This window comes from Capra hircus, chromosome 20, assembly GCF_001704415.2.
Source record: "Capra hircus breed San Clemente chromosome 20, ASM170441v1, whole genome shotgun sequence".
Classification (NCBI taxonomy): Eukaryota; Metazoa; Chordata; class Mammalia; order Artiodactyla; family Bovidae; genus Capra; species Capra hircus.
Genome location: NC_030827.1, coordinates 671,356 through 696,542, shown reverse-complemented (window position 1 = coordinate 696,542; position 25,187 = coordinate 671,356). Strand labels below are relative to the sequence as shown.

Below are 25,187 nucleotides of genomic sequence, written 5' to 3'. Positions count from 1 at the left end.
TTACATGAGACTGCCCAGACAAGGAGGCGGGAGGAAAAGGCTGCTCTTCTGGGGTAGGGGGTGGGAGGCATTACAGTCCTCCCACAGGACTGGTTGCCAGATCAGCTCCACCAAGTCAACTTGAGTGGTTTGGGGTTCATTTCCTTTCAAAAGAGAAACATTAATACCAATCCTTAGGCTAGGGATTAAAGGAGACAACCTCAGGTGTGTGTCTAACATATACCCCATCAGGACACTCATAAAAATCATAGTTGGAGAATATTCCTGTACTGTTCACTGCCTTTCACAAGCCTGGCACGTAGTAGGTGGTCAGTTAAAGTTCATGGAATCAAATTGAGTTGAAATCACAGTCGGCTGTCTATATCCCCTGGTGCCTTATCCTGCAGATCCCAGATCCCCTCAGAACAGTTCGCTGCTGGTTAAATCCAAAATGCATCACCCACGGATGCAGAGGGCCACTTGTAATTAACTGAATTTGAAGCTTACCCCACCCTAGTCTCTAGAGTCTCTGTTTTGCTTGTGCCCTGAATGGAACTAAGATTGTGGTTGTCCCAGAATTACTTTAGATGTTGAACAGTGTGTTCAATAGTATTTTTTTCTGAAACAGCACACATTTCTCACATTACCTTTGGTTTTCTATTCCTTTAGCTAAGTGTTTCCCCCACCCCCTTTTTTTTTCTTTTTACTAATGAACAAAAATTAGAGCCACAGAGAAAACTGGTGCTTTCTAACAGAGACAAGATTCATTTTCATTCATTTGCAAACTATTTCACCTGGGTTTCTCTGGGAGATGCAAACATTTGTTTCAACAGCCTTAGGAATCAGGGTGTTTAGTCATGACATAGCTTTGAATACAGAACTGTCATCATTTAATGAAAATCTTAAAATATCTCCAGAATATGATTTTTTGGTATTGTGCTGCAAACTGTGATTTGTGGAGACAATCAGGATTAAAATTGTACCTTGTTGAAAACGTTGGTAACTTCCATTCAACCCCCAGCGTACTAGGAAGGGAACTGAGTTTCCCGCAAATGCACTTCACCCAGCCTGGGACCTGGATCATAGTCAAGCTCTTAAAATGACAAGCTTGGTTTTGAGAACATAAGCCTAAGGAAAAAGTGACCCTTTCTTTGAAATGTAAAGATAATCTTTTCCATTTAAATAAACAGCACTTTAACAGTCCAAGTAACTAGAATCTGAGGAGTTCTTGTGGTTTCCACTTTACTTCATTTCCCTATTCACTAAAGGCTAGTCTAGTGTCTGAATTTAAAATGTCACGGTGTTCGTTCCTGAGTTAAGAGTCTATAGTGAAGATCACTGAGCCGTTCTTTACCCCCGGAGGTTCTGAGTCAGCAGGACTCCCACTGTCTGCGTCTCCTGCGAGCAGCGCTTCGGTGGAATCTGGTAATGGACGTCTTGCTGTCCTTGGGGAGTGAGGACAGTCTCTATGTCCCTGTATAATGCAGCCTCCAGGTCTTGGAGTTGAAATTCTGGTCTGACAAACCAGGTTTGAGAGCAGGCTTTTGGTTTGCTTTGTCCCATCTAAAACAAAATGGGAAACTATCTTTGCATTTTTGAAAAAAGATTCCAGAGGGTTTTCTCGCAGTAGCAAGTGGCTGGTGGGGGAATGCCTCAGAGCTGCCAAATACACTTAGGAGTCAGTTCTCTCCCCAGAGCTTTGCCTCTGTCTTGAAAAGGTGCTCCCGTGCGGATGCTCAGACTCTGAGCTTCCTCCGTGCCCCAGCTGCCAACAGTGGCCTTGGTAGCCAGTGTTTGAGCATCTTTAGTATCTCTCCGCTTATCAGCTTTTGAGTCCCCTTGTAGAGTTGAACTTGCCTATGACTGATGCTACCACTTCCACCCAGGGTGTGAAATATTGGATGGCTTGGCTTCCCCATGGCTGAGGGTCCATTACTCTACAGAACTGGCTTCTAAGAGCCAAGCAGAAAATTGATCCCTCCTGTCAGTTTATGGGAGGGAGGAGGGCACGGAGAGGACAAGGACACAGTAGTGGAGAATCAGAGCTCTCTCTCAGTTTTAACCTTGTCCTGAGCTTTCATTTCCTATTTTTGAAGGCACTTACGAGCAAGGGATGGTGAGGAGCGGGGATGGAGGGAATAATGGTCCTGTTTCTCTAAGACCAGATTTGGATTCACTGTAGAAAAGCTCTGGAGCACCCATTCTTTTAAGGATCCCACCTTTCAGCTCTATGTTATTCATTGGTTGAATCAGACCTGCTGATGTGAGCTTTCTTCTTGTTTTTTCATTTTTTTGGTTTTTCCAATGTTTAAAGAAAAACGGAATTAGTTCCCAACACTTAAATCTTGGGTAATTTTATTGAAACAATTTCAATTTCCCTTGAATATTTAGAAGCTGTATCCACCCTGGGTGGACATGTGGCTGTGATGGTCTGAAGCAGCACTGTCCCCCTAAAGGACCCTCGGTGGTGAAAGAACTGCTCCATATCTGAGCTGTCCAGTAGATAGCCACTAGCCACATGTGACTCTTGAGCACTTGCAATGTGGCTAGTGCAACTGAGAAGCTAAGTGTTTAGCTTCAGTTGATTTTACTTGATTTCAATTTAAATTGCCAAATTTAGCTTGTGGCTACCTTATCGAAGAGTGCAGGTTTGAAGCTGAGTGGCAAGAACTGCATCTGGACAGGGCATGCCCTCTGCAGATCTCCATAGTTCCCACCATGCATGCTCTCCTGCCTGCCTGACTCCAAAGCCCTGGAGCCATTTCACATCCATTAATAAGCACAATGGTTAAACGGTGTATTTTCTGAAGCTGCTGCTGCTGCTGCTGCTAAGTCACTTCAGTTGTGTCCAACTCTGTGCGACCCCATAGACGGCAGCCCCGCAGGCTCCCCCGTCCCTGAGATTCTCCAGGCAAGAACACTGGAGTGGGTTGCCATTTCCTTCTCCAATGCATGAAAGTGAAAAGTGAAAGTGAAGCCCCTCAGTCGTGTCCGACTCTTAGCGACCCCATGGACTGCAGCCCACCAGGCTCCAACGTCCGTGGGGTTTTCCAGGCAAGAGTACTGGAGTGGGGCGCCATCGCCTTTTCCTTTCTGAAGCGACATACCTTGAAATATCTACCACTTCCCTCTTCTCCCACCTCCGCACTCTGCCCTTGCTGGTTCTTAATTTAAACATCTGGATCTTATACCCCCAAAAGACCCATTTTCACTGAAACCCAGGAGTATGGTTATGAAAACTGACTCCCACCAAAGCAAAACTCTCTCTGCGTGAATTAGTTCCTGGATCCCAATTATTCTCTTCTCTCCACTCTGCAAGTGACTTCCGCCAAGTCAACTGGATAGGAAAATCACTCCAGACCCATCCCTGATCCATACATAAGTGGAGATGTGACAGGCAAGCCTATTAACCCCGCAGAAGTTGAGCCTGGTATCTGCATAGAGAGAGAAAGAAAAGGAACCTCTGCCCCGACCCATGCAACTATATGTTTTCAAATGCGCAGTGGGGGCTGGTTGTGACTTTCAGAGTTTGGCCAGATGTCCTGTCTTTAGGCAGATCTGGACAGTTCTGGGTATCCCCAGTCCTTCCACTGCCTTCTAGAAATCTATTCCCATTCCAGAAATACCATTGTAGACCCAGAATCAGCCAAAGTAAATTGGAGAGCGGAACTGTAGGCTGCAAAGACCCTGGAGGTCAGCTGATCCTACCACTTCATTTGAAGAGGGAAAAAAAAAACAAACAAACAAACCACTCATAATGGTTAAGCAATTTGCCCACAGCCATGAGAAAGTTTCACAGAAGAACCAGGCCAGAAAATGGGTCTGTCGACTCTTATCTCATGCAGCGTGTTGCCATCTATCCAAGAAGCCCTTTCTCTGTATTAGCAGGCAGGAGACAGAAATGAGTGGGGCCAGCCAGTATGTCCTATCCATTCCATCATCCTTTAATCTCAAGCATTTTGCCAGAGGGGACATTTTACCTTCAACATGGGGACCACACCCTCCCTTTCTAGAGTCTTCCAGTCCTACAGCCACTGCTTGGAAGATGACCACCCTGGTCAGAGGGCAGCCTGGGGAGACATCAAATTCTGCATCATTGATTCCAGCTAGCAGGCGTGCCCGGGGCCCTGTGAGCCAGCACCAACGGCCCCTACCCATCTATGAGCCCAAATAGCTCACAGTGTAAATTATCCTCAGTGAGGATAGCGGTGGGTGGAGCGGGGAGCATTGAAAAAGTTTCAACCATTTAAAGATAGTTGGTTTCAATTGTAGGTTCCTGGAGCGTGTCTTAGCTAGTGACTGCCCTACAGGAAATGCAGTATATAGGAGGAAGGCTTTAACCACACAGTACCATGATGACGTTAAAATACACTGAGAGATTGATTGATTTATATAGCCCATATGTGATCTTTAGGTGTTAAATATATATGTTTGATTCAAATTGTTGAAGTAATCTGTTTAGTTCAGAGGCTGAAAACTGGCCCCTGCAAGCCAAACCCAGCCCCCAGGTATGTTTCATTTGTGACTTTTGTTCCTTAAGGAGAGTTAGTCATCAATATGGACCAAGGAATAAGGAGATTTCATATAAAATTCTAGATGTCTGGCTTTCTCTTTAACAAAAGGAAAAGAACTGGCATCACTGCACCCACTTTCCAGCATGGCAGCAGTCCTTAGAAATGAGAAATGATGGCCCTGGGTGGAAAAGCTGTGGTTGCCACAGTCCCGTGCAGCCCCTTCCTCTGATGTCAAGCCTTGCTCCTGTAGACAATTGACTACACTCTGGGATCAGCCCAGAAGGCTGTTTAGAGTGGAGTTTTTTTTTTGTTTGTTTGTTTGTTTTTTTATCGAAAGATGTCAAAAGCATGATTCTTCACATTTGGAAACTCATCCATCCATTCCTTCAGTAAATACTTGAGTCCTTTTTTGTGCCAAACACAGAGCGAGGTCCTGCCTACATAACGCCGGGGGTGGGGGTGGGGAGAAGGCGGGAGGGGTAAACCAGATGTGTCCTCTGCTTTCTCTGCGTGTACCTGCCTCTTATGTACACATTCATAGGTACTGAAGACTTTGCCCCTTCTTCCTCTCCCTGCTCAAATGCAGCCGAGGTGGAATTGTCTGCTTCCCTCCTTCTCAGCGACAAACTCACCTGTCCAGTTATGTAAGTGGGAGGTCATTTCTTCACCCCCACAGATATCTTGCACACTGGAAACTGTGGCGTTTCTAAATAATGTAGTAGACAAGATTCATGGTCCAGGTTCCCAGTTTACAGATGCTGAAATAGAATTAGGGGACTAAGGCCGCCTCATTTACAGTGTCGTTTAAGGTACATTTTACAATTCAGTAGGTCACTGGGAGGCAGTTGAATCATTCTGCGTCACCACTAGGCAGGGTCCATGGTGATCTCAATAGATGAGTGAGGAGTTCTTCAGAATTCAGGGACCAGAAACACTGGAGCATCCTGATCACTTCCACCACCAGCATCTGATTGAGCAGTGGTGGAATTCGAAGATTCATCTTCTCTTTTGCTCCCTCACTTTTTCTATTTTTTTTACTGGCACCTTTTTCTTCCTTTTAACACCGAGGCTCCACTGGGTGGAAGGAGATGAGTTTCGGCTGTCATAACATGCATATATAATGAAGCCAGAACCAAAGACAAGCCCTTTTGTTAAGGAACCCCTATCATCAAAAGCCCTAATTGGAAGCTGATTGTTTTTATTTATTTTTGTAGGTTTTACATGACACCTGGAGACCATTTAAAATGTTACTTGGCGGTGAGAGCTCTGTGTTTAAAAATAACGCTCACCCGGTGCCAAATCACTTCAGAGTCGGGTACAAATATTGAGACAAAAACCCCAGCTGTTATTGCTTTGGCTGCTAATTTGAGGTGTCAAATGAGAGCCCGACTGCTATACGTCAGTGAATAAGGCCCCTTGTGAGGTCATTATGTTTTCTAACAGTTGAGAGTAATGGACTAATCAGTGCAGCATCAGTTGTTTTCATTATATGCCCACACAATGGTTATGAGCTTTAATTTAAACGGTCCGCAGGGAGATGGAGGAAGTCGGTAATAGGCAGCACCCAGGATAGTCCGGGAGAGCAGGTACCATAAGCAAGATAGCTTCTTACCCTCATCCCTCTTCTCTCTCCCTCCATCTCTCATTCCTCCTGCCCCATCTGCCCTCCTTGGGCAGACCAAGGATGAGCTTTGCTCAAGGAGCAAGACTGGACCCTTAGTTCTTCAGGGTGCTCTGAAAAATCTCTATTAGCCAATCCAACAGTCAGGGCAACTTTTGGCAACACTTGGACTTGTCAGCCAAGCCTGAGCCTTGGAAGGTGTTGAGCCATGATTCTCCTCTCTTCTCTGTAGCCTCTGGGCTTCCCAAGTGGCGCTAGTGGTAAAGAACATGCCTGCCAATGCAGGAGACGCAGGTTTGATCCCTGGGTCAGGAAGATCCCCTGGAGAAGAAAATGGCAACCCACTCCAGTGTTCTTGCCTGGAGAATCCCAGGGACAGAGGAACCTGGCAAGGTATGGTCCATAAGATCGCAAAGAGTCAGACACGACTGAAGCAACTTAGCATGCATGCAGACACATGCTCTGAAGCCGTCTTCCTTGGACCAGAGAAGAGTTAGGCGATGCTGTTGCTATGAGCAGCCTTGAGAGCAAGTCAAACACGAGGGTCCCTGCCACACTGAAGCCTGGAAGGACCGAGTTTACCACTAACACGTATGATTCATCTCCTCCTCGGGACAGCAGGGGAAATCGGATGGCTGGTGTCTGTCGAAGACAATCCTGTAAGAGGCAGTTTTGTATAATGATGAAAAATACAGTCCGGTCTGGTGTGACACTTTCCTGGATTTGAATATTGGCTCCACAACTCCATACTTACATGATCAGGCAGAGTTCATTGATCTTTTTAGGATCCCAAATGGAAATGGCAAGAGTATCTCAGGTTGTTGGGAGAATTAAATGAGATAATGTGTGCACATAGCAAAAACATGATTAATAAACATCAATATTGTTGTTATTATGGGCATCTTTATTGAAAGATCTTTGGAAACTCACCGCAAAGCAATATCCTTTACTAGTCCAGATCATTGGAGGAAAGCAGAATGTTCATGGGAGAATCTGTAACATCAATTTAGATTTTTCAAATGATGTGTTATTTTATAATATTCTTCTTGATTTCTGGAATTTCCCAGAGCCTCCAGCCAAATCAGAGCAGTGGGTAGCTGGGGGAGAAAGGCGAATTCAGACTTGATAGGAGGAAAACAGTTAAGGAGCTTCATTCAAAAATGACTGAGCCTGGGACTTTCCTGGTGGCCCAGTGGTGAAGACTCTGTGCTTCCGATGCAGCGGACTTGGGTTCAATCCCTAGTCGTGGAACAAAGATCACACGTGCCATGTGATGCAGCCAAAAAACAAATAAAAACAAACCAAAAACAAAGAAACAAACAAAGTGACTGAGTCAGTGCAGTTGGAGAGGGACCCTAGGCTGGGGGACGAGGCTTGGGAATGCCTCTGTCAACCTCTGTAGCCCCAGTGTGTGCTTCCCCAGGGCCAAGTTCACAGAGTGCCTCCTGCACACATGCTAATGGGCTGAGTTAGCCAGCACTTCTCCCACCCAGGATCTGGGAGCCTGTGGCAGGGCCTCGCCATCAGCAGTAGGTACTGTGATCCATTCCTGATGCCGTGATGGCTATCAGTCAACACCCACCAAGCCAGACCAGGACAAGCCAGTCCTGCTTTGACATATGAGCCAAAGAGGAAAGCAGACACGTAGAGGATCTAAAGCAGCCTCAGTTTCATCCCTGTCTCCTTGCCTGGCCCAGAAAGAGGAAAGATAGGAGTCCCCCAGACCCTCCATTTGTGGCCCACGTGCTCCTGCAGCCCCTCTGTGCTCCTCATGCCCCATGCCAGCTGGTCAGATATTTCTGCACAGGGCCTGGCCACAATGTTTGCACTCAGCTGCTCTTTAGGAAATGATTCTGCCTGCCTTGGTTGTGCCTGTCCCTGTGAGTCCAACGTAGGCCCCGAGAGAAGTATTTACATCTTCCGGGCTTAGAGTGCTGGCTGCTGGGCTCCCACGTTGGTAAGTACAAGTCAGGGAATTGCAAGGGTCACTTAAAAAAGATGTCCTGTGGCCATAGCTATGGCTGCTGCTGACCCACCAAAATTCTTCTTCCTAGGGATCCTTAAGGAGTACGTGCGTAGATACTAAGTTGCTTCAGTTGTCTGACTCTTTATGATCCTGTGGACTGTAGCCCACCAGTTTCCTCTGTCCCTAGATTCTCCAACAAGAATACTGGAGTTGGTTGCCATGCCCTCCTCCGGGGGAATCTTCCAAACCAAGGGGTCGACCCTGAGTCTCCTGCAGCTCCTGCACTGCAGGTGGATTCTTTGCTGCTGAGCCACCAGAGAAGCCCTTCTTTAAGGAGGGAGCCACCTTATTTATCCAGACTTAAGAAGTCAACCTGCCCCGAGACAGGAGATGAATGGACAAAGCTACCAAGAGGGTCTGTCTGACTCTAGGATTCTGGATCACCTGTGCAGAGGGGAAGAGGAGGGTTTCCAGGAGCACCCCAGAAAGCTTGGGGCTTACTGTGGATGCCTGATCCTGAAATTATGTGGTACATGCTTGCAGTTAATATTGCTGCATTAGAGCCAATTACATAGTATTATGGACACACAACACGCAGATTACACCCAGAGCCAGGAAAGCACAGCTTGATAAAGCAATGGCCTGATCGGAGGAGACAGAGGGAAATGTCAGCCTTATTAAGAAATTGCCAGGGTGGTGTGGCTGCAGCTGGACTGAGCTCCTCCAGAACAAAGATTGCTATCTTGCATGACGCTGGGAGAACCACACTTTAGCACCCAGCAGAGATCAGTGGGGAACGAGGGGCAGAAATCAAGTTGGACCTCTCTAAGTGTGATCACAGCCACCTCCGTTGAGGGCTGCATACTATTTCAGAACTTGGACTTCCTCCTAAACAGGAAGAGGCCCAGCTCCCTCGTGCTGTCCACACCTGAGGCCTTCGGGCCCAGGGCGGCCACAGGCTGCCCTCCACACTCAGGTCAAGGCCCTGTCCTTAGCCTTTCCCCTAGTTCACTGGTTCTACAACTGGAGCTTATATATGAATCCTCTTGGTCATTGAAACACGCAAAGCTGGGCCTTCCCCAGAGTTTCTGATTCAGGAGGCTGGGGCAGGGCCTGAAGATATGCATCTCTAACAAGTTCCTGGAGAAGGCAGTGGCACCCCACTCCAGCACTCTTGCCTGGAGAATCCCATGGACGGAGGAGCCTGGTGGGCTGCAGTCCAGGGGGTCACTAAGAGTTGGGCATGACTGAGCGACTTCACTTTCACTTTTCACTTTCATGCACTGGAGAAGGAAATGGCAACCCACTCCGGTGTTCTTGCCTGGAGAATCCCAGGGACGGGGGAGCCTGGTGGGCTGCCGTCTATGGGGTCGCACAGAGTCAGACACGACTGAAGTGACTTAGCAGCAGCAGCAGCAGCAGCAAGTTCCGGGTGACGCTGCAAGTCCAGGGGCCACACTTGGAGAACAACTGTCCAGGTTCATTGCACGCCCACCCAGAGGTGGACCTCCCCACCCTGTCTCTTGTAAAAGGTCTTCTAGGCTCTGATTCCAGCACAGCATTGCAGGCTCTGGGAGCATTGCAACTCAGCTTCCAGGTAGGATTGTGGGGCGGAAGGGAGAAGCGTAGATCTGGGGTGAGGCTGCCTGCTTATGTTTGCTTTTGTTTCTGCTTGAAGAGATGCAGCCCCAGAAACCAGCTCTGCTGGAGCCTTTCCTTTAACAGCTGCACCAGGCCTTAGTTGCAGCAGTCAGAGTCTTTGGTCTCCATCGTGGTGTGTGGGACCTTTAGTTGCCCTGCAGACTCTTAGTTGCATGTGTGGTATCTCGTTCCCCTACCAGGGATTGAACTCACACCCCCTGCATTGGGAGCAAGGGAGTCTTAGCCACTGAACCACCTCGACTCCCTGCTTTTGAATCCCAGCCCTACCATTTGCCACTGGGACTCTCCTACCGCTGTTTTATAGTTTTTGTTTTTAAGACCTGAAAGGCATTGACCTCACCCCCTCTTCCCACCAAGCAGTTACGTGACGTCCTACTTATCACAGCTAGTCTTTGGCGAAGGCAGGAGCAGAACTGCCCAGTTCTCAAGCAGCCAGAGGGCAGCAAACATGGTTTATAAAAAGCCAATTAGCAAATATTTTAGGCTTTGGGGCCATATGGTCTCTCGAAACTAAGCTGCTGTAATGGGGAACCAGCCATAGATGTGAATAAACAGATGGGTAGAGCTGTATTCACACACGCAGGCTGCACTAGCTGGGCCTGTAGGTAGCAACTCACCAGCCCCTGGCACAGACCAGCGTGTGTGCCACCGCTTCACGCACGCGTCATGACTTGGAGCCCTGGGTTGCTGCCGTGTCCCGGTATCTAGCGGAGGAACCCAGGGACATGCCAACTTTGTGAGGGTGTGTTGTGTTAGTTGCTGTCATACCCTACGCTTTGCAACCCTATGGACGGTAGCCCACCGGGCTCCTCTGTCCATGGAATTCTCTAGACAAGGATACTGGAGTGGATTGCTGATGCCCTCCTCCAGGGGATCCCCGTCCCCACCCGGGGATCAAACCTGAGTCTCTTACGTCTCCTGCATTGTCAGTGGGATCTTTACCACTAGCCAACCTGTACTGTAGGGCTCCCCTGGAGGCTCAGTGGTAAAGAATCCGCCTGCCAATGCAGGAGGCCCAAGTTCGATCCCTGGGTCAGGAATTCTCCTGGAGAAGAGAATGGTGCCCACTTGAGTATTCTTGCTTGGAAAATCCCAAGGACAGAGGAGCCTGGCAGGGTACAATCCATGGGGTAGCATAGAGTCAGACACGACTTAGTGGCTAACCAACAATAAAAGAAGCAATAGTAAGTGTGCAAATCTCCTAGTGACCTGGGAAAAAAGTTTTGTCTTTTTTCATCTTTATTGAATTTGTTACCATATGGCTAGTATTTTATGTTTTGAGTTTTTGGCCATGAGGCACGTGGGATGTTAACTCCCTGAGCAGGGCTCGGAGCCACACTCCCTGCCTTGGAAGGCGAAGTCTTAACTACTGGTTTGCCAGGGAAGCCCCCAGAAAAAATGTTTAATGCTCCCTTTCTAGTTCTCACAAGCAAGAGAGATCCATTGGTAGAAGGAGCATTGTCCAAACAGGTGACTTTAGTGTGGCCTAGGTGCTCCAACTGTGACAGAACAGAAGAGAGGCTGGAGAGAACACAGCTAAATCTCAATAGAAATACTGTGCATATAGGGCTTGGTAAGTAAGAGCTTTATAAGAGAGGAATGGGAGTTGGATGGACCAACTGCCTTTTAAATCCAGTGGAGGGAAATTGCCTTATTTCTGGTTCATACTATAAGGCCCACTCAGTAGTTTGCCAGGATGCAAAAAGGGGAGACTGGGACCGTCCTGAAGTTTCATAGAATTGATATGACCCTGCACTTGAGCTTGAAACCTGACATAAACTGAATTGACAGCATTTACCTGGAGATGGGAATGTCTACCCACCTCTGTATTCTTGCCTAGAGAATCCCATGGACAGAGGAGCCTGGCAGGCTATAGCCCATGGGGTCACAAGAGTCAGACATGACTGAGCAACTAACACACACAGGAGAAAAATTTCCAACTGGGGCAACTTAGGGTAAAGCATATTTTCTCAATAAGAACAGAGCAGTGAGGTTAAAGCTATATTCTAGAACTAGCAATACTCCTCTAGGAGATGGAAGTAAATAAGATGAGGCTGATGAGGTCACCATAGGTTAAGTTTGGGCAATCATATAATGGGGGTGCAGGTGGGTCCTTGTCAGATCAAACAATATATTTTTTCTGTGGTTAATTTTCAAGAAGGTTTCTGGAATAGGAGGCGATAGTAGACTTGTGCAGTGAATTCTAGCTTTGGGTCCCTAAGGGGAGGTGGCAGAGACTATCTTTGCTGGAGAAGCAAACTAGCCCTGAAAACAGAAGGCAGTGGGAAAGTTGGGAGAAATTGCGATGTAAAGAAGAAACAGTCAGTTCTGAGTCCTCCTGGAGCTTGTTGCTGTGCTGGGCAAGCCTTTTATCTCTTGTAGCCTCAAACTGCTCCTTGGTAAGATGGGAAGATCATCTGAACTGCAGAGTGCTTCAAGTACCAAATAAGATGAATGTGAAAATACATAGTAAGTCGTAAAAGACCAAACACAGGTCACCAAAAACGTGAAAGTCGCTCAGCTGTGCCTGGCTCTTTGCCACCCCATGGACCGGTCCATGGAATCCTCCAGGCCAGAATACTGGAGTGGGTAGCCTTTCCCTTCTCCAGGGGGTCTTCCCAACCCAGGGATTGAAGCCAGGTCTCCCACATTGCAATTCGTTACCAACTGAGCCACCAGGGAAGCCCAAGAATACTGGAATGGGTAGCCTATCCCTTCTCCAACAGATCTTCCCGACCCAGGAATCAGACCGGGGTCTCCCGCACTGTAGGTGGATTCTTTACCAACTGAGTTATCAGGGAAACCCAGGCTACAAAAATAATAGCTAATAGTTACCGATTATTGCCTACAAGCTAGTGTGCTAACAAGTATGCTTTCCATGCCCAGTTTCAAGGTCATGATAGCTAGCTGGATAATGTCCCCTCAAAAGTGCCCCGTGTTCTCATCCCAGGAACTTATGTGCCAAAAGGAACTTGGAAAATATGGCCAAGAATCCTGAGATGGATTATCCTGTCAGGCTCTAAATGTCATCAGACAGGTCCTCTTAAGAGGGAGGCAGGACATTGCAGTGAACAGTAGGAGGTGTGAGAGCAGAAGCAAGAGGGTGGAGTGATGCAAGGAAGGAGCCATGAGCCAAGGAATAAGAATCCGCCTGCAATGCGGGAGATCCTGGTGCGATTCTTAGATCGGGAAGATACCCCGGAAAAGGGATAGGTTACCCGCTCCAGTATTCTTGGGTTTCCCTTGTGGCTCAGCTGGTAAAGAATCCGCCTGCAATGAGGGAGACCTGGGTTCGATACCTGGGTTGGGAAGATCCCCTGGAGAAGGGAAAGGATACCCACTCCATTATTCTGGCCTGGAGGATTCCAGGGACTGTATAGTCCTTGGGGTCGCAAAGAGCCAGACATGACTGAGCGACTTTCACTGTCACAGGCTGCAGAAGGCAAGGAAATGAATTCTCCTCAAAGCCCTCCGGAAGGAACGCAGTCCCGTGAACCCATTTCAGACCTCTGATCTCTAGACTGTATGAAATAGGTCTGTGTTGCTTTAAACCATAGCAAGTGTGGTCATCTGTTACAGCAGCAACAGCCAATGAAGACGGGCATCATTTCTAGAGTCAAGTTCTGATGCACCACTTGCTTCATCCTTGACATGGAGATGATAGAAAGCGCCTACCTCATTGGCTGGTTGTAGGAATTAAGTGAGATGGTACAAGTAGAACCCACAACCCAATACCTGCCTGGCCTACAATAAGCTCTCGGTTAATGTTGGCAATTATTACAACCATCTCCTTGAACCACCAACAAAGCTCTGTGACATTAATGCTGCTAGTTTCCACTTGTTAAACAGGAGGAAACCTAGTAAGATTAAGAAAATTTATTCATGGTTGCACAGCTTGTAAGTCAGAATCTTAACAAAGGCTTTGCCTTTGAGGCCGTGCTCACCCACTCCTGGGCTCCCCAAGTGGCGCAGTGGTAAAGAATCCACCTGCCAATGCTGGAGACATGAGTTCGATCCCTGGGTCAGGAAGATCCCCTGAGGAGGAAACGGTAACCCATTCCAGTATTCTTGTCTGAAAAATCCCAAGAACAGAGGAGCCTGGTGGGCTACAGTCCATGGAGTCTCAGAGTTGGACACGACCGAGCGACTGAGCATGCACACCCCCACTCTGCTCCTCTGCATCAGAGTTGTGATAACGCCACCTTCATCAAATGCCAGCTGCTGGACCTAAGCATGAGGACCAGATAGTGCTGCCTGCATGGGCAAAAGCCGCCAAGATTGGAAATCAAATAAATCTGGGCTTATTAGGGAAAAAGAAACTGTAGCTTCCATGGAGAACAGCGTCCAAGAGGTTACCAACCCTCTGAGGTCCCTGGGCCAGCAAATCGTGGAAGTCTGAATACTGTGTTTAGTCATTTTGGTTCTGGAATAATTGCTATTATCATAAATGTTTTATTGGCCTCATTATGGCTCACATTTAAATATCAGTGTAGTAATACATTAATAAGTCATCACTGCCGGACGCCTGCCGGATGCAGTTACAATCCAAGTCCTGTGTATAACTGCACTGTATATTCAGCTAAATTAGGGCTGGCTGTGAACTCAGTCTGATGTCGACTGGGCATATTTGGAAGGCAGCCTCTTCTCTGCAAAGGCTTCTTGAGCGCTTTGCTTTTGTGAGATAAGGGGGACACAGATTTTTGTCTGATTAGTGAGTCAAAGATTCTAATTAGGTCTCCCCCAGGTGTGGAGCCTAGAACTCTGGGATGGATAGAAGAGAGATGAAGGCATTGCTTCCACCCCAGAGGCATTCCTAATCTGCTGGAGAGGGGGTCGGGTGGGGAGCATGACCCTCGCTCCTGGGAAGCTCCCTGTCAAGGCAGGATGGCATGGTCTGATGGGAGTGACAAGTTCTTGCACCCTATCTGATGACATATTCTGAACACCTCCTGGGTGGATGAAGATAGAATGGATTCACAGTCCCCCAGCACACACACACATCTATAGAAAAGATAAGCCACAGGCAATAGAATAGGTTCAAGATCATAAAATGCCAAGTGTCAGAATTGATGCATTAATGAATTCCTTGAGTGGGCAGAAGCTGGCAATGTAAATTTGGTTGATTCCACTTTATCATAATACCATACGCCTGAAAGAATGCCAGAAGAATGCCAGTAGGTGCAGAAGAAATATGGGGGGAGGGAGGAAAAAGTATTAGATTCTGTACTTTTGTGTAAATAGATTTCCTCCCAGTCTCCTTGGCCAAAGGCCTTGAGAAATAGCCTGGGTCGAAGGGGATGTGGTCCCTGGAATCCTGCTGTGGACTAGGGTCCCCAGGGGAGAAGGTGTCTGTGCAGACCCCTTGGGTGGGGTGGGTACAGGGGCCTCTGCAGGATAAAGCTCTGTTTATATTCCCTTGGGGTCTGGGGTTGGGTGAGGGGAATAGGAATGACCAGGACAGGGCTAGGTTCTCTCCACCAGAGTCAGTTAAATGGTAGCCTCCACCTAGCAAGCACATACTGTCTGCTAAGCCCTGTGAGGTAGGTACCATTGCCCCCTTCTACTAGTGAAGAATCTATGGCTAAGTGATGGTGATAATCTGCCCGAGACCACACAACTAGGGTATATGTGACTCAGTTTGAACCATGTAGGGACAAGAGCTTTGACTGTGGTAACACACAAGATGGAAAATGTTAGAGAGATTCTAAGAGTAAGATAACATATTCATCAAGAGCCAAGGGCAAAAGAAGTCCATTTAACCAGTGAAGCCTTTCCAGGGAAGGCTCCTTCCTGGGCTGGTGGGGTTCCATGAGAGCGTAAAAGGAATGGAGCTGATGAGAGGGGGTATCTGGTGTGGCCTTGGAGGAGCCCAGGAGCAAGCATCCATCACCAAGGAGTGTACCGTGGGCTGGATCCGACGCCTGCTCTTTGGGATCCAGAGTGAGTTAGGTGTGGGTCAGAGAGCTGAGACCCAGGTCCAGTCTTGCCACAGGTGGTTGCTTCTGTCTGCATGGCCACTGAACTCACCGACCCAGAAAGGCCTCCCGCTCCATCACCTTTCCACCTCCAGCCAAGTGATGGCTTCCATGGCTGCCTTGCTTCCCTGTGATGGTGGTGGTTTAGTTGTTAGGTTGTGTCTGACTTTTTGCAACCCCATGGACTACAGCTCAACAGACTTCTCTGTCCATGAGATTTCCAGGCAAGAATACTGGGATGGGTTGCCATTTCCTTTGCCGTGCTTCCCTGGGCTCCCGTAGCAAGTCCTTCTAGAAGGGTAGGCCTTGGACTATAGTTACCTATAGCCTGATTTCATTCTATTTCATTTTTTTCCATTGATGGAGCTCACATCCCTCTCTTCCCTTTCCCCCCATGCACCAAGACACCAGAGGAGTTTCCATCCATGGTCATGGGGCGTCGCAAGAGAGAGCCTTAATCCCTGTCCCCACAGAGCTCACAGACTCACTTAGGATGTGCTTGAAGGGGCAGAAGATGCCTGGAAACTACTTATAAAATAACCTCCCCACGTAGCATCCTGTGAGGCAGTGTGTGTGATGGGCAGAGCAAGGAGTCTGGAGCAAGATAGCGCAGGGCTCACTCCTGCACTGTTGGAGGGAATGTAAATTGATACAGCCACTATGGAAAGCAGTATGGAGATGCCTTTAAAAACTGGGACTAAAACTACCATTAACCCAACAAGCCCACTCTGGGCATATACCCTGAGAAAACCATAATTGAAAAAAACACAGGTACTCGCAATGGTTCACTGCAGCACCATTTACAACAGCTAGGGTGTGGAAGTAACCTGGACGGCCATTGACAGATGAACGGATAAAGAAGCTGTGGTACATATGTACAGTGGGATATTACGCAGCCATAAAAAGAAACACATTTTAAGTCAGTTTTAATGAGGTGGATGAACCTAGAGCCTATTATACGGAGTGAAATAAGTCCGAAAGAAAAATGAATATCGTGTACTAACACGTATGTTTGGAATCTAGAAAGATGGTATTGATGCACCTTTTTGCAGAGCAGCAGTGGAGACACAGACATAGAGAAGAGACTTTTGAACATCGTGGGGCAAGGAGAAGGTGGAGTGAACTTAGAGACTAGCGTGGAAACATCTACATTACCAGATGTGAACTAGACAGCCAGTGGGAATTTGCTGTGTGAGGCAGAGAGCTGAAGCCCAGCGCTCCGTGCCAACCTAGAGGGCTGGGATGGAGTAGGGGGTGGGAGGAAGGCCCAAGAGGGTGGGGACTATGTCCACCTGTGGCTGATGCACCTTGATGCATGGTAGAAGCCAACACAGCATTGTAAAGCAGTTATCCTCCAAGTAAAAATAAATTTTTCAAAAAAACGTGCTGGGTTCAGATCCATTATCTACAGCTTAACAGCTGTGTATCCTTGGAAGCATAATTTTACTTCTCTGAAGCTCAGCACCCCCATCTATAATGCAAGGATAAAGGCTGCCCTGTAGGGTTATGGGTAACTGAGCAAGGTGTTGGGTATCTGTTTCCTTCTCTCTGAAATGAGGACAATATTTAATTGGGGTTGCATTATAGTTGTGGGAATTAGCGACATTGTAATGAAACCCTCCCAATAGGATTTCACAAGGGCAGGCTTATCGCTCCAGGTAGTAAGTACCAAGAGGGCAGCAGAAGGGAGGAGGGATCCACCTGTAAATAGGAATTAGAGATTCTTTTCTCATTTGGAGCCCCATCCACTGGTCTCCAGCTGCTTGGTACCTGGCTGCTGAGGGGTGGTCCCTCTTGCAGTCATATCCATCCTTCCCCACCGTCCACAAGCATCCTGGCACCTCCCACGACACTCCTTTGTTGACATGTCTCTCCTCTCTGTCTGCAGCACCCTCAACAACAACAACATCAGCCGCATCCTGGTCACCAGCTTCAACCACATGCCCAAGATCCGAACCTTGTGAGTAAAGGGCCCTGCTTCCTCCCCGGCTGCTCCCGCCCTTAGGAGGCCCATGGGGCAGCACTCTCAGCTGCTTGTGAAACTTCACCCTTGCTTCCTGCCTCCAAATGCCTCCTCCCTCTGCTGTTGATTAAGTGGTGTGTTAGTGTTGGGGGAGGGGCACGGATCGTGCATGGTTCTCCACCTTCTTGCTTCGGGCGGCTCATTTCTCTTCACCCTGGGAGTCTTCCTCGACTGGGGAAACCTTTGTGTCTTCTCACTGGTTGAAAAAGTTTGTTAGTGTCCCGTTGTCATTAGAACAGGGGTGTGGTGGTTTGTCATTTTTTTAGCTCATGCCCTGTACTGTTGGCGGTTCTATTGTATTGTCCAGGGTTATGACTGTTTTCCCCTCTGGGACCGGCGGGGGCTTCCCAGATGGCTCAGTGGCAAAAAACCTGCCTACCAATGCAGGAGACACAGGAGGCATGGATTCCATTCCTGAGTCAGGAAGATCCCCTGGAGGAGGAAATGGCAAGCCACTCCAGTGTTCTTGCCTGGAGAATCCCGTGGACAGAGAGCTACAGTTATGGGATCGCAGAGAGTTGGACACGACTTAGCAATCGAGCACACACATGCAAGCTGGTCAGTGGAGGAGAGGGAGTCTTATCTCCTCCTTCACCCCATCCTCCTAGTCCCCACCCACCACGCTTTCCTGCTCCCTGGATGATATTCTGGTATCAGAATGCAGTTCCTCAGTTCTTTATCTGTAATGAGTTGGGTGGGCTCAAGCCCTCCAACGTATGTACTCAAGAAGCAAATCTCCACTTAGCAGCCCTTACCAAGAACATGTCTACTGCCTTTATTACCTGGGAAGGTCCCCTCACTGAGCCAGAGACTCTTTTGTAAGTTTCTCTGCAAATGGACTCTGCTGATCTGTCTAAAAGATTGGAACTGGATGCCTTTCTTGTGTTGATGGAGCCTCAGCAGAATTTACATCACCGTAGTAGGGGAGAGTCAGCCCCGAGAGTAAAGTGTCTGGCACGTAGAGAACAACAGGAATTTACAGTTAAATTATTAGTATTATGATCATCGTCATAATATTTATCTAGAAATTTGGATTAAAAATACCAAGCATCCAGCTTATCTATGGCCCCTGAGCAGCACTGGATCCAGGGAGATGTGAAAATCCATAAAGCAGTGGTTTTCAAAGTGGCAGTCCCTAGCCCAGTAATGTCAGCATCACCTGGAACTTGTTGAAAAGCAAGATCTCAGGTCCCACCTCAGACCCATGAAGTCAGGATCTCCGGGCAGAGCACAGTGTCTGTTTTTAACAAACTCTCCAGGAGATCTTGATACTGATAAGGTTGGAGAACCGCCACATTAGTGAGAAAGCGACCTTGTCTCAGGTAAGAATGAAGCAAAGATCAATGAAGCAATTGATGAGGAGATGATACAAGAACACCCTCAGAAGGACACAGAGTTGCGAGTCAGGCAGTGCACACATGCGTGCTGAGTCGCTTCAGTCACGTCTGACTCTTTGCAACCCCATGGACTGTAGCCCGCCGGGCTCCTCTGTCCATGGCATTCTATAGGCAAGAATACTGGAGTGGGTTGCCATGCCCTCCTCCAGGGGATCTTCCTGACCTAGGGATCAAATCAGAGTCTCTTGATCTTCTGTGTTCCTTGAAACTAGTACCACCTGGGAACCCCGGGAGTCAGGCAGACCTGAGGTCAATGCGAGCTCTGACACTGTCTGTCTCTGGGCAAGTTGCTTTGTCTCTGTGTTCCTCACAGACAGTGAATTGATAAGTGCTTGCTTCAAAGTTGATGTGAGAATGAAATGTACTAACAGGTAAAGTTGCCTGGTCGTGGTGTCCAGACAACAAATACTAGCTAGTATTCAGTTCAGTTGCTCAGTCATGTCCGACTCTTTGCGACCCCATGAACTGCAGCATACCAGGCCTCCCTGTCCGTCACCAACTTCCGGAGTTTACCCAAACTCATGTCCATCGAGTCAGTGATGTCATCCAACCATCTCACCCTCTGTCGTCCCCTTCTCCTCCTGCCCTCAATCTTGCCCAGTATCAGGGTCTTTTCCAATGAGTCAGCTCTTTGCATCAGGTGGCCAAAGTATTGGAGTTTCAGCTTCAACATAAGTCCTTCCAATGAACACTCAGGAAAAATCTTCTTTAGGATGGACTGGTTGGATCTCCTTGTAGTCCAAGGGACTCTCAAGAGTCTTCTCCAACACCACAGTTGTTCAAAAGCATCAATTCTTCAGCACTCAGCTTTCTTTATAGTCCAACTCTCACATCCATACATGACTACTGGAAAAACCATAGCCTTGACTAGACAGACCTTTGTTGACAAAGTAATGTCTCTGCTTTTTAATATGCTGTCTAGGTTGGTCATAACTTTCCTTCCAAGGAGTAAGCGGCTTTTAATTTCATGGCTGCAGTCACTATCTGCAGTGATTTTGGAGCCCAAAAAAATAAAGTCAGCCACTGTTTCCACTGTTTCCCCATCTATTTTCCATGAAGTGATGGGACCAGATGCCATGATCTTTGTTTTCTGAATGTTGAGGTCTAAGCCAACTTTTTCACTCTCCTCTTTTACTTTCTTCAAGAGGCTCTTTAGTTCTTCTTTACTTTCTGCCATAAGGGTAGTGTCATCTGCATATCTGCAGTTATTGATATTTCTGCTGGCAATCTTGATTCCAGCTGTGCTTCCTCCAGCCTAGCATTTCTCATGATGTACTCTGCATAGAAGTTAAATAAGCAGGGTGACAATATACAGCCTTGACGTACTCCTTTTCCTATTTGGAGCCAGTGCATTGTTCCATGTCCAATTCTAACTGTTGCTTCCTGAAACTGTATACAGGTTTCTCAAGAGGCAGGTCAGGTGGTCTGGTATTCCCATCTCTTGAAGAATTTTCCACAGTTTATTGTGATCCACACAGTCAAAGGGTTTGGCATAGTCAATAAAGCAGAAATAGATGTGTTTCTGCTCTCTTGCTTTTTCCATGATCCAGCGGATGTTGGCAATCTGATCTCTGGTTCCTCTGCCTTATCTAAAACCAGCTTGAACATCTGGAAGTTCACAGTTCATGTATTGCTAAAGCCTGGCTTGGAGAATTTTGAGCATTACTTTACTAGCATGTAAGATGAGTGCACTTGTGTGGTAGTTTGAGCATTCTTTGGCATTGCCTTTCTTTGGGATTGGAATGAACACTGACCTTGTAGTATTGGGTTAGCCAAAAAGTTCATTCAAGTTTTTCTATACCGTCTTATGAAAATTCCACATGAACGTTTTGGCCACCCAATATGAAGGGGACTCCGAGCTCAGGCTCCATCATGGTGCCCTGCTTCTTCCTTTGATCCCTCTTGGGATGGCAGAATTCACTCAAGAAAATCTATCCTCTTCCTCCCCTTTTAAAAGGGAATGATGCCGGAGAAACCATGGGGTCTTCAAAGACCTCTTCAGAGTCTGTAGCAAACCACGAGTGGGCCACAGATGGAGCGTGGCCCGGGGCTTCTAGCCGGGAAGCGGAAGTGTGCCTTGGAGAGCATCTCCCCAGACAGTGGGTTGAGTAGAAGAAATACGGCTTTCACCTGCAGAAACCAGCAGCCCAGCTCCTGTGGGCTGGTCCTCTGAGATGGCCACGCCCTCTCCTGTTACTTTCGGTGGGAAAGTATCAGTCGGAGCTGCGAGGGGCCCTGGGAGGCAGGGAAGATGGCCAGGTCTGGGTCTTGGGCTCTCTGTGTGGGTGTTGTAGGTGCTAGGGAGGAGGGCGGGAGAGTTTCTTCTGCTTGTTTCTGTTGTTATACTTTCCTGTGGTCCTGAACACTCATCTGATGAGCTCAGATCAATCAATCAATCTTGTCTGTTCTCTTTGCTCCGTGCTGGTGCCATTTTCTCTTTAGTTTAATTTCAGAGATGGCTCTGTAGAGAACTCCCCAGAGACCTGAGCTGACTAATCCCCCTTCACTGTAATTAAAGTGTGGTGGGGATGGGGAGGGGGGTGTGCTGGTGGTGAAGAAGGAGGGAAGAGGGGAGAGGAAGGAAGTCATAAATGGGATTTCTAAAGGAAAGCTTTTATATTGAATTCAGAAAGCCACATTTTATAGAAAATGAACACTGACCCTCTCTAAAAGGATTTGCTGGAAATTTAATTTAGCGTCTGTGGCTAAAAGGCACCTTCTACAAATTGGCATTTGTATTCATTCACCTTATCTCCTGTAAAGGTGGTTTTGCCAACATGCAATATGGTGTTTCCATCAGAAAAAGACCACAGAGCAACTGGCAGGAAACATCTAGCTGCCTTGATGCTCTGGTGGTTAAGAGGTGATAACCTTGTACAGGCAGGACCTTGGGTTGAGAAGAGCCTGAAGTCTGGAGCTAGTCTCTGTGCAGTAAGAATAATAATAGCAAATATGTCTTTAGGAGTTTACGGTATCCCAAACTGAGCGCTAAGCACTTTTGTTTTTTAATCTTTTGGCCACACTGCATGGCATGCAGCATCTTAGTTGCCTGATCAGGAATCAAACCCACAATCCCTGCATTAGCAGCGTGGAGTCTTAACCACTGGACCACCGGGAAGTCCCTAAGCACTTTTCGTGGGTCATTTTGACCCTCACGACAGCTCTAGGAAGAAGGCGCCATTAATATTCCCATTTTACAGATGACAACACTGAGCACGCACGCTTGCATGCTCAGTCACTTCAGTTATTTCTGACTCTCTGCGACCCTATGGACTGTAGCCCACCAGGCTCCTCTGTCCATGGGATTCTCCAGGCAGAAATACTGGAGTGCGTTGCCACGCCCTCCTCCAGGAGATCTTCCCAACTGAGGAATCAAACCTGTGTCTCTTACACCTCTTGCATTAGCAGGTGGATTCTTTACCACTAGCATCATGTGGGAAACCTAGTAACACTGAGAACCAGGGTTAAATCACTGCCCACAGTCAAAGTCAAAAAAGCACAGAGCCCATGTCAGATTCCGACACTTTGACCTCAGAAGCTGAGCTCTTCTCAGAAGCTGACAGACTAGAGCTAAGCTCTAGGAACAAAAGCAGAAGGGCATCAGGTGAGCTGAGAAAGGGGAGACCTGAGCTTCCATGTGGCCAAAGGGCCACAGGAGGCCACTCTCCCCTATATCATCACCATCACAAAAGTTACTGAAAGTAATAAAAATCATTTCTTTTCTCACTCAAGAAAATTAGAAATACTTCTGGCCGTGTCTGGGCTCAAGTTTCAAGATCATCATGATTATTTTTTTCTTTTAATATTAGTGTTTAGGATGATATTGCTCAATTTGATCTCCCAAACGTGACATAAAAGGCAACTTGAAAGATTCAGCTCAGCTCAGCTCTCCAGGCAGGTAAAATTCCAAGAGGGGAGGCCTGAGCCAGTCCATGGCCCTGGGCTTTTGACAAGGGCCTTCATATGGCTTCAAAGACAGTCTGGGTCTCCTCTTTTCCATGCTCCTACTTGGGAGAGGAGAAATTCCTACAAAAACAGACAAAGGGGTAAGGGCCATTTATAGCTGGCTTAAGAAGACGAGTAGCTTAGGACTGGCCAGTGGGGATTCAGGAAGAAACAGCCTAATATAATCTTCCAAAAGGAAAACCTCTGACATTTTGATTATCCCAGAAATTTATCAGCTCAATAAGGACCTGACTTACCTAAATCTCATTTGTGTTGTTTCATTGATCTCTTCCTTCTCATTGGAACTGATGGGAATTTGTTTGCATTGATCCACCTTCTTTCCTTACCTTCCATACCTCAGTGCCAAAGAGGGCAACTGCCCTTCCCAGTAAAAGCCAAACTCGTTAAAAGGCACACACAAAAAAACCTCTGGTGCCTCAGCCTGTGTGTGCCGCTGTAGCCCACCTCTGCTCCACCTTGTCACCAAGAGCTGACCCACCGTCGCCATTTTCCTAGGCAGCCTTTAGAGCTGGTGGTGTATTCCTGGCCATTCCTCTCTCTCTCAACAGCTCACTGATGGGTCAGGAGACAGATCATTTTCCCTCATGCTGCAGTTTCCCAGCAGGTCCCAGGGCAGAAAAGGGATGCCCTTCTCCCCTTCATGCTCTTTAGGAAAGAATAACCAACTCCAGGTCTTCCACTGGGCCCCGCTCTGTCCTTGGCACAAAGTGGAGTCATCTTTGTCTAATACACACACGTCTTGCTTTCCTTCTTAGCGCTGAGGTCCTTCCCCGCAGCTTAGGGTTGTTCCTCCCCTCCCCCTTTCCTCCTGTTGTCCCTCTCTCCTGGAGTGCCAGCCTGAGAAGAAGCCAGGCTCACTTCCACAGCATCAGGACCTGAATTTTGATGCTCTGGGCCCGTTATAGGCACAGTCTCTTTGTCCTCACAACTGACTTTGACCTTAAAGTATTGGCTCTGAAGTACGAAAAGAAAATTATAACATCAGAATTCATCACTTTTAAACAAAATCATAAAAAAATTTTTTCAAATATTTTTCAGCAGAAAAAAAATTATATTCTGGGTGGGATATGGGTTCGTTTAGTCAGTTGGATACAGTGGGATCTGGGGCCCCAGCCCCGAGGCTCCCGAGTTCCCCAGGGGCCCTGGCTTGCCTGAGGTTTGCACCCATGCAGTGGCAGGGAGTCTCTGCCTGCAGGCAGCACAGACGAGCTGCACTCAGCCGATGTTTAGCAGTGTTGACCTTGCACTGAGTGGAGTGTGGTCAAGAGCCCTTCAGCTCTCTCCACATCAGGCACGGATGTAGCCCGAGCCAACTGCTTTGGGCTGCCACGCAGTATTAACTGGCATGACACAGAGTACTCGAAAGTCCCAAGATACGGCTGGCTGATTAGCATGTGCGGGATGGGGCATTGAAATTGACATCAGAAAGCCAAGTGTATGATGAACTGTTGTGGCTAGAACTCACCCGTGGGCTACTTGTAATGACTGAGGTTGGTAGGGAGTGTGGACCCTGGAGACCCCTGATACAGAACCTTGGGAAGAACCTTTAGAAGCCCTGGCTATCCTTAGGTTGCCGTCCAGTCAGCGGAAGTGAAGTTTCACTTAACCAGTTGGGGTTCCCCTCAGATGTGGAATCTGCAGATCCCTCTCAGGAATCTTAGTCCAGAATGAGAAATCGACCTCGAATTATAGCTACTAGAGGGAGAAAGCCCAAGAGTCCTGAAAACAAATGTAACGCCTTTTCAGAATCCCTGAAGCAGTTAGAAGAGCAAATACACCGGGTGGAATTGAACTTGGGAAGGCGGTAAAAGGCACTCTGGAGAGATTGCTCTGATTTGCAGGAGTCTGTATGGATAATACCTTATTTACATAGGAGGATGGAGAGAAGATGCTTTCTTCAGAAAGCCCCCTTCTCTTTGTGACCTGCTAGGCCTGGCTAGTGCACACAGTGGTATTTTAGGCTCACCAGTGTGACATGAAAAGTGAAAGTTACTCAGGCGTGTCCGACTCTTTGAGACCCCATGGACTATACAGTCCTTGGAATTCTCCAGGCCAGAATACTGAAGTGGGTAGCCTTTCCCTTC

At 47.7% G+C, this 25,187-nt stretch overlaps 1 protein-coding gene across 1 annotated transcript in view; it reads left to right on the top strand.

Annotated features, from left to right (window-relative positions):
- SLIT3 (slit guidance ligand 3) overlaps positions 1 to 25,187 on the top strand; it is a 719,548-nt gene that overhangs the window by 529,259 nt on the left and 165,102 nt on the right. The window contains exon 7 of the mRNA XM_018065519.1: positions 17,606 to 17,677. Coding sequence (XP_017921008.1) covers positions 17,606 to 17,677 — 72 coding nt within the window. The remainder of the gene's footprint in view (positions 1 to 17,605; positions 17,678 to 25,187) is intronic.